Source organism: Sinocyclocheilus anshuiensis, unplaced genomic scaffold (genome assembly GCF_001515605.1).
Source record: "Sinocyclocheilus anshuiensis isolate Anshui unplaced genomic scaffold, SAMN03320099.WGS_v1.1 scaffold1120, whole genome shotgun sequence".
NCBI lineage: Eukaryota > Metazoa > Chordata > Actinopteri > Cypriniformes > Cyprinidae > Sinocyclocheilus > Sinocyclocheilus anshuiensis.
Genome location: NW_015551069.1, coordinates 78,627 through 94,047, shown reverse-complemented (window position 1 = coordinate 94,047; position 15,421 = coordinate 78,627). Strand labels below are relative to the sequence as shown.

At 35.1% G+C, this 15,421-nt stretch overlaps 1 protein-coding gene across 1 annotated transcript; it reads right to left on the bottom strand.

The window, feature by feature from the left end:
• Positions 1-427: 427 nt before the first annotated feature.
• Positions 428-15,296, bottom strand: LOC107662166 (MORC family CW-type zinc finger protein 3-like). Its single transcript, XM_016452081.1, has 17 exons — positions 15,182-15,296; positions 15,013-15,085; positions 13,945-14,077; positions 13,639-13,859; positions 12,660-12,807; positions 11,357-11,516; positions 10,708-10,836; positions 9,999-10,118; positions 9,654-9,758; positions 9,121-9,293; positions 6,415-6,534; positions 5,828-5,905; positions 5,519-5,558; positions 4,778-4,944; positions 3,540-4,143; positions 2,006-2,262; positions 428-1,070 (listed from the first exon to the last, which is right to left on the bottom strand). The coding sequence occupies exons 1-17, from the start codon at positions 15,221-15,223 to the stop codon at positions 917-919; spliced, it is 2,724 nt and encodes a 907-aa protein (XP_016307567.1). The 5' UTR covers positions 15,224-15,296; the 3' UTR covers positions 428-916.
• Between the last annotated feature and the right edge of the window lie 125 nt (positions 15,297-15,421).

Genomic DNA, 15,421 nt, shown 5'->3' with positions numbered 1-15,421 from the left:
AGAAAAAATACCATCTAAACTTTTCTAAAGACAGTAAGTTCCCCTCAGACATGCATTCATATAAACTCCTACCCCTAAATTTGTTTAGCATCTCAACCGATTTGAATCAACATATTTGAATCGATTTTCAACCGGCTCGCGGTTAATCGTTACATCCCTAGTTAATGATGGATTTGTTTCTTACAAACACGCAGCTTTTTTCCTTCACAAGATATTAATTGATGGACTGGAGTGGTGTCAGTCACTTGTGGATTATTGTGATGTTTTTATCGCCTGTTTTGACTTTCATTCTGACGGCACCCATTCACTGCAGAGGATCCACTGGAGAGCAACTGATGTAATGACAAATGTCTCCAAATCTTTTCCCATCAAGAAACAAACTCATCTACATCTTGAGTACATTTCAGGCAATTTTTTATTTTGGGGTGAACTATTCCTTTAAAAATAGCACGTTTAAATATATCAAAAAGCTGCCTGCAGATGCGTGTATTTACAGTAAGCGCTAGAAGAGCAATGCAGCTGAACTGAAAAGCGATGAAGTGTCTGTGTGAAACCTCAAATGCTTGTGACATGATTGTGAAAGTAGTTTAACTTGCAGCACTGGAGAGACAGTGAGTATTTCGGTCAGATCCATGCATGCAAAATGTAAGTTCTAAGAATGTGGGCTTTGAGAATAATTATTTGAGTGTGTTTGTGTGAGAAATGTATAGTAGCTTTAACTTGCAATATAATTTATGTTTATGAAAAAAAAGACCTTTTAATGCTGCTTTTTCCATGCACCAATTTTGCAGTGGACCGAGCTGTCATAATTCTGTCCTTCCAACCTCTGCCTTCTGTTTGGCTTCAGAAAAGTTATGTTTCGATTCCAAATGCTTGTGTTATAAAACAGCCATTGCTCTGTGATCCGGTTGAAAAATCACAGGTTGTTGGCTTGTATGATCTGCTGTAGGATGCTGTCTACATCATTCGTGTCGTAGCTGATTCCCTGCATATCCAGGTTCGGTAGGATGGAAGACAATAATGCAGCCACATTCTGACGGACCGACCGCAACCTCTCCAGCGTCACACTGCTGTCAGGAAGGAACGACATGTTCATATTAGTGTGTGTGTAAATATATATATATATATTATATATACACACACACACACACACACACACAAATTTGACAGTATTTTTAATCAAATAAATGGCTAAATATATATATTTAAAACACAGCAGCATTTATTTAGGCATTTATTTGATTAAAAATAGTCAAATTTGCGAAAAATTATTACAATAAAAAAAAACTTCACTATTTGAATATATTTTAAAATGTAATTTATTCCTGTGATCAATTTACTCCAAAAAATGTATCCAGTCTTCAGTGTCACATGATCCTTCAAAAATCATTCTAATATTTAATATTCTTGATTTGCTGCTCAAGAAAGATTTCTGGTTATCATCAATGTTTAAAACTAATATTTGTTGGAAAATGTGATACATATGAAAAGAAAAGCATTCATTTGAAATGAAAATGTCTTGCAATATTATACATGTCATTACTGTCACTTTTGATCAATTTAATGTCTTCTTGCTGAAAAAAAAAAGAATAAATTGTCCTTCAAAAAAACTTTTAAATCCATGTATAATATATAAAAGATATATAGATGTATAAAACCAAATATTTAATAAGAAACATGTAAGAAAAAATAAAAAGGACAATAAAAAATATGACTTTTTAGCTGTTTTGTCCAACTGTTAAAAGACACAACTATCACTTTTGATCAATTTAATGCATACTTTCTGAATAAAAGTATTAATTTCTTTAAAAAACATCTATTTATATATCGATATATAATCTGCATATATAATGTATATATAAATAGATATATATATTAAAAATATATAGATGTTTTTAAAATTAAATTTTGTTGGAAAATGGCAAATAATAATAAATAAAAAAATTCGAATAAGACATGACTAGTATCTTAGCTCTTTTGTGCAGCTGTACTCAATCATACACACCTATTGTAAGTGTGGTTGGGTGTGTTGGTGCTCTGGTCTCTCCTGTCTTCAGTGTCTCTCTCTGTCTGTCTCACTCCGTTCAGCAGTTGGTCTCTCTCTGTTCTCAGCTCGTTCAGATCAGTTAGCAGGCTCTGGTTCTCACCCTGGAGTTTGGCTAATGTCTTGCTCCAGTACAGCTCATCTCTCGGACTCGTTTCTGCCTCCTGCTGGATGGGGGACGAACTGGATGGAAGCCTGTTGGCCTGTTCCTCCGATTTCTACAGATTGAAGGTATTTAAAATGATTAGTTAATTAAATGTTGTGTGCTATTGATTAATTATGGTGTCACTCTGATTAAAAACTACACATAGGAGGGCCTTACTGATGTTTAATGATTTACCAAACAAATCAGGTTTCTCACATGACAAATTGATAACTCAAATTTATTAACAAATTAATAGTGAGTAACAAATCATACAATTACTATATCTAAGCGATATGCACTATAGATCAAATCTCAACTGCTTGATTGTTATGATGTCAAAAATGTAAACTATATTATTGCCCAAGCAATATATTAAAAGATGGATATATATATAGTACATCCTACTTACATATCTGCATACAAATACTCAGCAATACATATTATACTATACAATATATATATACAAATTATGGTTGCTTAATTGTTTATATTGTCAGAAAATATATCTATATTATCGCAAAGCTCTATTTATAAAGTTGAATATATCTCACTATTGGATATATATATATATATATTATAAATATATTATAAATATATTAGAATATATATTTAAAATTCTGGTTCTAACGTGGAGTTATTTGCAAAAATGAAAATTTGCTTATTATACTGCCACCTTGTGGCTGATCTTTACAAAAATTGGTACACATACTAATTTTCACAAGATGTACAAATATATTAATTTTCATAACAGTTGGCCATTCAGATTTGACATTAACCAAATCTGAACTGTTTGTATTGTCACAAAATATAGCTATATTATCGCCCAGCTCTAATCTGCTAAATGCGACTATAAGGCATCAAATTTTTTAAATACTGATATCATGATTTTCTGTACATCTCACTTGATCCACATACTTGCAGTATAATCACGCAAAGCAATATATACTACAGCAAATCTTGTCTGTGTAATTGTTTATACTGTCACAAAATTATACTAATTATAGCACAGCTCTATACATAAAGTTGGATATATATTCTAAATATATAATACATTTTATAAATAAAAATAATGAGATATACACTTGTTATGCCAAAGAGAAAGGAAAAATTGAAATCGCATCATATGACCCCTTTAAAGCGAGGATTTAGAAGAAACAAATTCTGATTCTATCACGTTATTTGCAAAAACGCAAAGTTGCTTATTATAGCGCCACCTTGTGGACGATCTTCAGAAAAATTGGCGCACATACTAATTTTCACAAGATGTACAAATACATTAATTTTCATTACAGTCAGCCACTTGGATTTGGCATTGGCCACTGAAATTTGATTGGCTGCTGGCATCCTTACCTGACAAACAGAAAGTTCCTCTCTCCTAGACTCATTTGACATTGGGTTCAATCTTTCCGCATTTTGGTCACATGACACTGAATCACCCGTGGTGACATCAGAAGGCCCACCCCCTTCTGCCTCCGTCACCATGGCAACCTCTGGCTCACGGATGCCCAGGATTCTTTTCAGCCGCTTGGCTTCCCGCTCTAGCTGAGCAAGTCTCTGAGCAAGCGCCACGCGGTCCGAACCGTCTGCCGGTAACGGCGACACGGGCTGAAATCCTGGCCGGCTGAGAGGAGTGACGACCACTGTCTGAGTCATGGTTGTGGAGGCGTGTGGTGAGAGCGGGTGAGAGGGGATCCTGGGCTGATCTTTGGGCATCTGCGGCCCCTGAGATGTCTGGGGCTCAACGGGGCCCTCGAGTACAGCGGCTTCCGGCTGAATAGTGTCGTCCTGAGCCACCGTATCCACCGTTGGTGATGTGCCGCTGTTTGTCTCTGATCCTTCATGCGCTTTGTCCGTTGTTTCTGTCTCTCCCTCAGATGGGACGTCTGGAGCTTCAGCATGGTTTGGGGACTTGTTGCCCTTTTCAATGTCTGAACATGTTTCTTTCCTTCTTTTTCTAAAAAAATAAGTGAGCAAAGTTAGTTAAAATAAGTTAGCTAAAAGTTAGTTAAACCTGGGGTTTTTAAACCTGCTGATTTCCTATGCGGGTCCCACTAAAGTGTAAAGGCAGCTTTAAATTTTCATGTATAAAGACCCAGTTATATTGTAAAAAAAAAAATCTTCAAAATTTGTGTAAATATTATCTGCAAATTATTTACTTTTAATAAGTTATTCATTCAAGTTAATTAATTAATTTGATTTAATTGTAAAAAAACATTTCTTTACTTTTTCTTTTTTTTTTTTTAAATGACATTAAAACAGAAGAAAAATTGTCAAATTTGGTATAACCTCTGTATTATATTTTCTATACAATTCATATAAAAATATATATTAAAAGCTTCCTGAATAATAACATATCTGGTTTAAAATTACAGTTGAAGGTCACTCTATCACCCACTTAAATACTGTAGTTTATTGTTTGTCACTACCACAGTAACACAACAATGTTTGTTAAACATGTTAAATGCACTGCAATGCATCAACCAAGGATTTGCATCTGCATTTGTGTACTTGCTTCCTTCCTAATGACGAGCGACTGCCAAAGTGATTCTTTAATGTGGGTAAATGGCCGAGTTGTGTATCTGTCAGACCTCGGGGAGGGTGAAGACTCTTCTTCTTCTGTGACAACGACGCTGACTCCATCCTCATCTGTATCCTGTGTATCTGTCGTCATGATAACGGTCACCTCATCCTGTTTGCTCTGTGATGCAGGTTCAGATAGTCCTCGACAGAGAGGACGCACTGGGCTTTTACTCATCTACAACACACACACACACACACACACACACTTATTATAGTCTGAAGTGAGAGCAATGTGCCAAAACCAAAATGAGAAGTGATATTTCACATTAATGTACGTAATTTCTATAAATGTCTCTGTATGGCCACATAACTGCAGCTATTAGAACCAATTACTAAAATATAGTTTCTTATATAAAATAATAAGTTTTCTTTTCCATAAAACAGAGCGATTTTTTCATAGCTGCATTAACTATAAATGATCTACTAAGGACAGCCTGACTGTAGTTTTAAGAATTATTGTGTCGCTTGGCAAACTACAGTATCGAAATACTGCAGTTTCCCAAACACTGACACACACACCAACAATTTATGTTTGCATAGGCAAAGCTCTCACATTCATACTCGTACGCATTATTTGTCTTGTCTGCCACATGCAAAAGAAGACGGCCGCATGCAGACCTACAGAAAACATTTATACAGACCAAACACACACAACTGAGTCAACAAGCCCACAGCGAGAGTCAGAAACCCAAGTTCCTGTCCTGAGAAACAAGTACTTCCTCATCTGACACACAAACAGAGGTGAATACCTCCAGAGATCTTCCTCTTCTCTTGATGGAGGCATGTTCCCTGCGCACAACAAAACACACATCAACACCGCATGCATTCATACCCGAATTTCAGGTATCTGAAAGTGGAGCCACTCTATTAGTGTAAAGTTTGTGTTTACAAGTTGTAATAAAGATTACTGGAGTTCATTTTACAAGAATTTTCCATTTCAGTCTTTCTGCTTTAAAAGTTGATGTTTAATTAAATGTTTTACTTGCCGTTTTTTTTTTAATAATTTGTGAAATTTACAATGTTTTTTTGCGGTGCAGAGACAATTTTACTGTCTTAACTGTTTTTTGAGTGTTTTTTCATAGCTGGGTGTTGTAATTTCAGCATTTTCCTCCATATCCTCCGGTAACAAACAGCTCCTACGCAACAAAAGCACAAGAATAAATAAGACATGCTTTGAAATTTAATACGTAGTGTGCGGTTGACAGCATACTATGCAATATACACATTTCAGGTATCTAGTCATCTTTTCCCTTATGGTTATTGTCCGTTTTTAAGCCAGTTATGTGTAAAGGCCTTAATTCTGTGCAGTCTTATTAAAAAAGTAAATAATTAATAAAATTAAAGTGTGTTTGGAATGGAATTCTAGTGTACTGCATTACTGCATACTGTGTACTATGCTGTCACATGATCTAATCAAGCTGCATGTTAATACAGCAAGCAAATCCAGTAGCATTTTCTAATGCTTTTAATTTTTTTATGCTACATTCTGGCAAATCAGGTCATCTGGATACTTCATTCACACAAAAAACTTGCTTAATGCACACAGTATACATACTGTAGTGCATATATAATATGTGTAGCATACTAGTACTGCATTCTGAACATACCCATTTAATTTAAGGTAATGAAACAGGCATAGACTCACTGTAAGCGTGGTATTGGGTGCATGCTGCATTTGAACCGATCAGGAACGCTTCCAGCAAACAGGTTAGTGCAGATTCCTCTCCATTTCAAACACTCTTCACACTGAATCCACATCACATCCCTTCGGACGCAAGAAAGCCATTAATACAACTTGTTGTGTGTGGAGTTTTTATATATATTTTGTAGTGCTGTCAAATCTGTCATCCAAAATAAAAGTTTGTGTTCTTATGCTGTCAAACCGATTAATCGCGATTAATCACATCCAAAATAAAAGTTTGTATTCTAATGCTGTCAAACCGATTAATTGCATCCAAAATAGAAGTTTGTGTTCTAATGCTATCACCCCGATTAATCGCGATTAATCACATCCAAAATAAAAATCTGTGTTCTGCTGCTGTCAAACCGATTAATTGCATCCGAAATAAAAGTTTGTGTTCTAATGCTGTCAAGCCGATTAATTGCATCCAAAATAAAAGTTTGTGTTCTAATGCTATCAACCCGATTAATCGCGATTAATCTCATCCAAAATAAAAGTTTGTGTTCTAATGCTGTCAAACCGATTAATTGCATCCAAAATAAACGTTTGTGTTCTTATCAAACCGATTAATCGCGATTAATCACATCCAAAATAAAAGTTTGTGTTCTAATCCTGTCAAACCTATTAATTGCATCCGAAATAAAAGTTTGTGTTCTAATGCTGTCAAACCAATTAATTGCATCCAAAATAAAAGTTTGGGTTCTTATGCTGTCAAACCGATTAATTGCAATTAATCGCATCCAAAATAAACGTTTGTGTTCTGATGCTGTCAAACCGATTAATTGCATCCAAAATAAAAGTTTGTGTTCTTATGCTGTCAAACCGATTAATTGCAATTAATCGCATCCAAAATAAACGTTTGTGTTCTGATGCTGTCAAACCGATTAATTGCATCCAAAATAAAAGTTTGTGTTCTTATGCTGTCAAACCGATTAATTGCAATTAATCGCATCCAAAATAAAGTTTGTGTTCTTATGCCATCAAACCAATTAACTGGTATTAATCACATCCACATCCAATTTGACCATGCTGTCAAATCGATTAATCGCGATACACAGTGCACATACATATATTATGTAATCACAAAGTTTTATTTTGGATGTGCTTAATCGGTTTGACAGCCCTAATATTTTGGGAAGACATTTATGCCCAAGAAATAGCTTGACGTGAGCAGTTTTTGTTCATATGTTGATGTAATAATTCCAGTTGAAACAAGGTTAGGACTAGCCACTAGCCTTGAGTTCAGCTTCAAATCCATGATTTACTACTTGCTATTGCTTGTCAGAGGCAGGTGGTATAGACTGTTGCAGTAAAGATGTACAGTATATTTATAGGTCAAAAACCCAGAAATTAACATTTTAGCTCTTCTAGTTCCATTGTCCTGAAGTCAGTTGGCTTTTTGGTTAAACGCCTGAAAAGGTCAGAGGTTAACACAAGCTTCAGATATTGTCATGTTTCATTGTACGACATAAAAACACATCAGTGATTTTTAAGGGTTTTACTTGAAAGCTGTTTGCAAACAAATGGCTAATAGCATTACTACTTTCTATTTTTTTTCTATTTTATATATATTTTTGGCCTTTTTTCCCTATCTTATTAAAAATATATTTTTAAAATTTGAATATATATTTTTAAATTATTTAAACATATTTTTTGCCCTCAATATTGTCAATCCAAGAAAATACATGAATAACTTTTGTTGTCTGTAACACGTGAGCAACATTTGAATAAAAACAAGTAATGAATAAAGCCCCTACTGTATGACTGGAAATTTATTATTTTGTCCCTGAAAAACATTTTGAAATATATTTTGGTATATTAAGATTGAAACTAAATACACTTTCACTTTCAAATAAAAATATATATTTCATTGAGCTTCACCATTAACAACATATATTTAGCATATACTGTATATAAAATATGTTTTGGCCAGAAAAAATTGCCATCTGGGTGTGTTTATAATCGCACTCTTGCAAACTATTCAAACTTGAACTTTCAGTGAAAGACTGAAAGAGTTGAAGGAATAATAATGCTGGTGGCATTTAATCATGCGACCGTGGTATAGTTCACTTATAGTCTATGTTTAACTTTTTACTTCTACCGATTTTATTTAGGCTTTGAAATTTAAAAAAGCTGTGAAGATTATTATGATGAAAAAAATATGTAAGAATCAAACTTTGTCAAACAATCAAACGAACAGTATCCATGTATTCTGTATCGTTACATTTTTGCAAAGCTAATAAAACAAAGCCTCAGTTTTGTTTTCATGGGAACCTTGGTTGTGATCAATCGTGTGTTGCATGTTTTAGTTGTTGCACGGTTTACTCGCAGACATCACAGATATGAACCATGCTACTACTTTAGCCGTGTGATTAACAGTTTCACATTTCTCTGCGCCGCCCACCTGCATATGAGAGCTCAACTCGACCTCTGCCATCACAAGACGCTTTTTGTCTGTGTGTTTTCTGTTATGAATGTACGTGTGAGGTTTGTGGTCTAACAGACAAATAGTCTGACAATAGTTTTTAGCAAGTTAGGTTGCACCATCTTTCATTATTTACCCACAAACCCATGGTACTATTCTGGCCATCTGACTAACAGATCACCAACAGAGCAAAGCAGGTACCACAACACTGTTGTGTGAAAAGTTTTGGAGGAAAACAATCATACACTTCTTCTTCCTCCTCTTCCTCTTCACCATCCTCATCCTCTTCCTCTGTTTCCTCAGTATCTCCTTCTTGGCTTTTCCTCTCTAAGGCTTGAAACGCTCTCTCTTTTGCTTTCTTTTCCTTCTTTTCACGCCAGTAATCGTTCAGTTTGAGACCAAGAGCAGCTAGTGTGATATATATATATATTTAATTTATGTATATATATATTTTAAATATTATTTTATTTTTTATATTTTACTCTTAATATTTTAAAGTTGATCACAAAATATTTGATTAAAAATATATACAATTATTTTTAAATAATTAAACAAATAATTAAAACATAAAAATGTACTGACATTTCTTTGACTTGTATTGTGAACTCTATACTTAAACCTATTATTTGTGATCAGCTATACAACAAAATATTCAGTTTCACCAAAGCTTGTTTCTCTTGTTTGACGCTTGTTTAGCGTCAGTCTGGCATTCAAATGAGTTGCTATTGGAGCCGGACGGCGCTGCAGGTTAAAGTTTTTGGTGAGTTCCTGAAATGCACCTGTACTCTTTGGTGTACTCAAAATCCTGCTTGTTATGAGCAGGCTTGAGGAAGTTACACTCAATCACTCCGATGAGCCCGACCCCTGACCTTTGACCTGACGACTGAAGGAGAGAGATGGGAAGTGAAACACGATGATAATTGAACCAAATGCACAGTTATTGTTTACGTCATCTGGAGTAAGTTATAACCAGGCCCAGACAGAATCTATTATAGTTTTCTGCATTTTCTGTGCTGATTTTGTGGAGATTTCTGTGGAATAGATAACAATAACATGAAATACATGTGCAGATTATGTGTGGACCTGCTTATATCTCGGTTCCTCACATGAATGGATCCAGTACCTTGACTTGGAAGCCAACTTTCTCATGGGCCTTTATCAGTCTGTTTTTATGGTACATCATAATTCCATAGTGCTCCTTATTTTTCTGGTTGAATCCAAAGGTTATCTTCACTCTCTCATTCTGAGAGTCATGTTTAAAGAAAACACTCTTGAGTCAAAACGAGTTTGACTAGGGGATTATGGGAAAAAAACATAGTAATAATTAATAGTAATCAGTTCAATTCAAAAACCTGCTGTGGAAGTAAAACACAGAAACAGGTAGTGCAGGCAGGGTTATTACAGTTAATGTTAAAATTTAACATTTCACATTTTCATTCAGTTTAACCTGATGTACTTGAATAACTAAAACTAAAACTGAAATAAATTTGAATGAAAAAAAGATAAAAATGAAAAACAAAACAAAACAACAGAAGATAATTACTAAAATGTTAACTAAATGGAAAAATATAACAAAAATGAATTCAAAATATTAATAAATACATCTTTAAAAAAAAATAAAAAAGACAAAAACACAGATTACTAAAAATATCATTAAAATTAAAATTACAAAGAAAAATATGAAAATAAAAATATTTCAAAATGCATATTTTATGTATAAAAAACAAAAAAATATGACAAAAACAGAATTAAATTCTTTAATAAAAATAACAAAAATTGTAATAAAAACAAAAAATACAAAACTAAAAACTTTGAGGCAAGTAGAAGGATACGATGAACTGGGGTTTATAGACATCATTCTCGATCATGGACAGACTCTTGGCAATCAGCTTAGTCTGAACTTTCTTCTGTCTCAAAATGATCTGAATCCTGGGCTTCAGGTAAAGGATACTGAGATACGCCTGGAATGGCAGACAGAGAAATTACATTTGTGTTGGTGTTTATTTTTCCAGTTAATTCTCAACTTTTTTCCATTTAATTCAAGGGCACATATCAAACTGTCCTTGATTGAGATAAAACATATTCAAAAGTTCCTCCCCAGACCAAAAAATAGCATTTATAGAAAACAAGCTGCAAAAATGTCCAGTAACATTTAGACATTAGTATTTGGCATACATATGATGTATTTTTGTAGGCCAAAACCCACAAACAAGCATTTTAGCTCTTCTGGTTCCATCGTCCTGAATTCAATGGGTTTTTGAACAAGTCTCAAATTCACCAGTTCACACTGCGGCACTGTATTATCATTCTCTCAGCTCCACCTAAAATTCACACACACACACACATGTACGCACACACACAAGCACACATGCACGCACAGCCGCACACGCATACATATTTGCATTCACACTGTAAAACAACCACAGGCCATAAATATCAGGAAGTTTCTCGCTCTGTTGGCCATCTCTCTCTCTCACTCACTCTGAGAGAAAACTCCATCTCAGGGACGCTGTTACTGTCTCTGCGGTGCTTGTAATAATCTCTCCTCCATTTTCCCTGCGTCTCCTCCGATTGGATCTCTGGCAGACGGATGTCCTCCGCATCCGTGTCAAAGTCAAACTCCGGCTTTCCATCTTTATTTCTGTGAGAGAAGATTGTAAAAATTTGATTAAAAGACAAAAATGATTTTAAATCATTCAGTATTTTTGCATTCAAGTTAGAAAGAGAAATATCTTTGGATAAATAATAAATAAATAAATAAATAGAAAAACACTCAATATTTTTAGCTTTATTTTTCAGTGCTTATCTGTTTATTTTTATTTATCAAACGGTCCAAATGTAAAAAAGTTATGCTGATTACATTTGCACTTTTAGCATTTGTCCGACACTTTTTTTTATCCTAAGCGACTTGCATTTAAGGAAAACACTTTATCAGTTTCAGATAAAACATACTTGCATATTGCATTTAATCTATCAAGGAAGTGGCTAATAAACATATATCACAAAATATACCATTCAAACCAAAAAAATGTCCATCAAATAAAGTGAAACACTGTAAAAGTCCAGATATCTATGGAAGCATGAGATAAAAAGAATGCAACTTTTTATCTGACAATTCGGACTTTAAACAAGTCAGAATTGTGAGATATAAACTCAGAATTTTGAGGTATAAACTTAGAATTTAAAGAAAATTTTATAATTGTGAAATGTAAACTTATAATAGCAAGATATATGAAATGTAATGTAATTGCGAGTTATCTTGTGTTCTGTCTTGAATTGTGAGACAGAAGTCTGAATTGTGAGATATAAACTCAAGAGTTGTAAGGAAAAGTCCAAACTGTGAAATAAAAAGTTACCTTTATTGATTTTTTATTCCATAGTGGGAATTGGCTTCCATAGGTATCTGAGATAAAAGCTTGTAAATGTACTCAAAAATGCAAGTAAACACAGAAATATGATTAGAAAGTAGCCAGTTGCATATCTGATTGCTTAAATATACTATTTGTTAGAGTTGAGAGAATCACATGCTTCAGGGTGATTAAAATGACTTGATTCATTGAACTGAAGCAGTTCAGGGTATATTATATTCAAAACAAACACAAATCAGGAGTGTGTTGTTATGACAGAGTCAGTACACTCACCTGCATGCAACATGTAAATCACATGCAAATTAATTATGACACTGAACATAATGGTTCTCCTGTCTGCATTTGCTCTGTAACATCATCTTTCACTACGACATGCAACTCTGGCAAAGTAGTTTGAAAACTACCAGATGACAGACCTGCGGATGTTCCAGATGAGTATCTTGGTTCCTTTTTTGCCCTGAATGGAGTCCAATTGCTCTTGTAACTCAGAGACACTCTGGAAGAGAGAATATTTCAGGATGGCTCTCAGACTCGCCTCTGAATCCTCTGTTACCACCAGCGCCTGTGAGGCAGGAGTTAAAGGCAATGTTTTGTCCCACTGAGACATCCGTTTACAGTCTATATGCACAGAGTGCATGCACATGCATGCAAAACAAATACATGCATCTTATTTTTTCTGTATGTATATAGTCTATGCATATAGTCTACTTGTCTACAATCTGTATGCAAAGAGTACATGCACATGCATGCAAAACAAATACACGCATCTTATTTTTTCTTTAATCCTCCTGTTGTGTATTTGACTCCAACTAGTTTTCAACTGTTCAAAATACTGGTTAAACTATTTATTTCTTCTTGGAATGTGGTGAAAATGTATCATTTATGGTCAAGAATGTGCATGCAAAATTTTGACACATAGATGTGTTTTGAAAAGGCTATACAAAAATTGTTAGGACTTTTGTGTTGGGGACTCATTGACTCCCCTATCGACCCCCATTGGTTTCCATGCAATTAACACTTTAAAGAACACTATAGAGTGAAGTGAAATAAACTTTATTGTAGCTTGTCCAACACTCAAATATGAAGTTCATGAGAACTTATGGAATCAAAGTTTACTCGAAATTGAGACTCGTCTTCTGAATCATCCAAGGAAAATATTACATTTCTCACATATTTTATATTTTGTATTCTCTAACAAGCTAGAATAGACATTTTCTGTTTTATATGAATATTTAGTGTTTTTCAAAGTGATTTTGGCTAATTGTATGCAAACCAATGTGAGTTAGTTTGACCCCAAACACAAAAGCTTTTGAACACAACAGGAGGGTTAATCAAACAGAAAAATGTTCAAGTCTTGAGTTGAAAGACCCGTATTTCTACTGAACAGAAGGATATTGGTCTGTTGGTTGAACGGGGCGATGGGTACGATCACAGCCTGAGCTTTAATGGCCTGTAAGAAGCTTTGAGACAACATGCCCACGCTCTGACAGCCACCATTTTTTGTGAAGATCAGAGCATCGCGGCCAAGACGCATTGAACCTGACTTAAACCCATTTCCATATACGCCGATGGGCTGATGACTGCTTTTACTGGAGCCTTTCTCTGTGAATCCAAAGCTGTGAAAAAAAAGAGAGATTTCTTTTCACAAAATGTCTCTCCTCAACAAGGCTTGAGGCATCATTCGTGTCTGTTTTCACACACCTGAGCATTTTGTGCAGTTTGTTGGGCGTCATACCGCTCCCGTTGTCCATAAAACTGAGGCACAGCTGTTCTCTGACCGTCACAACATCAATCCATATGTTCTTGGCTGTGACTCCTGGGTCAGATGCATTATCTACAACACACACAGAAAAGTGTATATAATTTGAGTACAACTGCATGAATTATTGTACATGCACAACATGAATGCTTTTTGCAGAACTTTCTGTTTTCTCTTAAACTGCAAGCCATGGCAAAAATGCAGATCTCTTAATATAACCTACAACCTAAAAAGACACACAAGCCGTTTAACAGGAAGTCAAGAGGAAACTGCAGAAATATTATTATCTTGATCATTAAGTAATCAAAAGCAAGCACGACAGGAACGCAGTTTCCTGACACCTGTCTCTAACGGTACTGAGATCCGACCCTGAAAGCTTTACATATTTCCATCAGCCTTTACCATAAACCATCTATCCCAGCAGAGAAACCGCAGGTGTAGTTCATCACGTTTCACAAACACAAGCGACACATAATTCTTTCATTAGTCTTCATTTGAACACTACATCTATAGTTTTAGTAACGTTAAACCCAACAACCCTATTTTTGATAAATGCTTTGCTTGTAAAGTGTTCGTAATTGGCTTTATTTACATTAATTTTAATTTTTTTATTTGCATTTGATGCTTTTATCCGAACTAAATCAGTTTATGCATTCACTGGGACACGAAACTAACCATAGTGTTGCTCTATGTTGTATTTTATTATTAAATGCAATGACATTCAGACATTGTAAGTGTTCGGATCCACTATGCATTTAATCCAAAACGCAACTTTACGGCGCAAAATGCATTATGCGTGTTGAGTTTTAACATTACGCCATTAATTATCATGTAAGCATTATCCGTAAGGTACTGTAGTTTGCCTTAAAAAGAGCTGCAACAGGTGCGCAAGTGATGTGCGCATTTATTGTCTATGAGATTCGCGAAAGTTTAAACCGAAAGTATCGCCAGTTCCTGACAAAACCTGAGTTTTTCCTCTGAATAGATGAATGCATTTGTGTTTTGCTCACCGATGAGTTCTGCGACCGCACTGAAGGGCCATGTGTGACTGGTGGAGTTGCTCTCCAGGTACGACGGGCTCATCTATAAAAACAACATTAAACAATACAATCATCGTAAAGTACATCGTAGAGCGTGAGAGAAGACTTTAGAGAAGTTAAGAAAGAGTACACTACACACAGAGCTCAGCCGGATCCCGTGTTCGCTCAGTCTCGCCATCATGAGGGTTAAAACACACGTCAGATGAAAAGAGATGCAGATGGTTCATGCTTCCTCCTTCAGCGTCTCTCTCTCTCTCTCTGTGTGTGTGTGTGTGTGTGTGTGTGTGACGTGACACTCCCACCCAGAGCTCCACAGAGCACATCTCATCTGCACACTTTTTTTCGTTTTGAGAGTTAGTTCCCTATGTCATATTTTTTT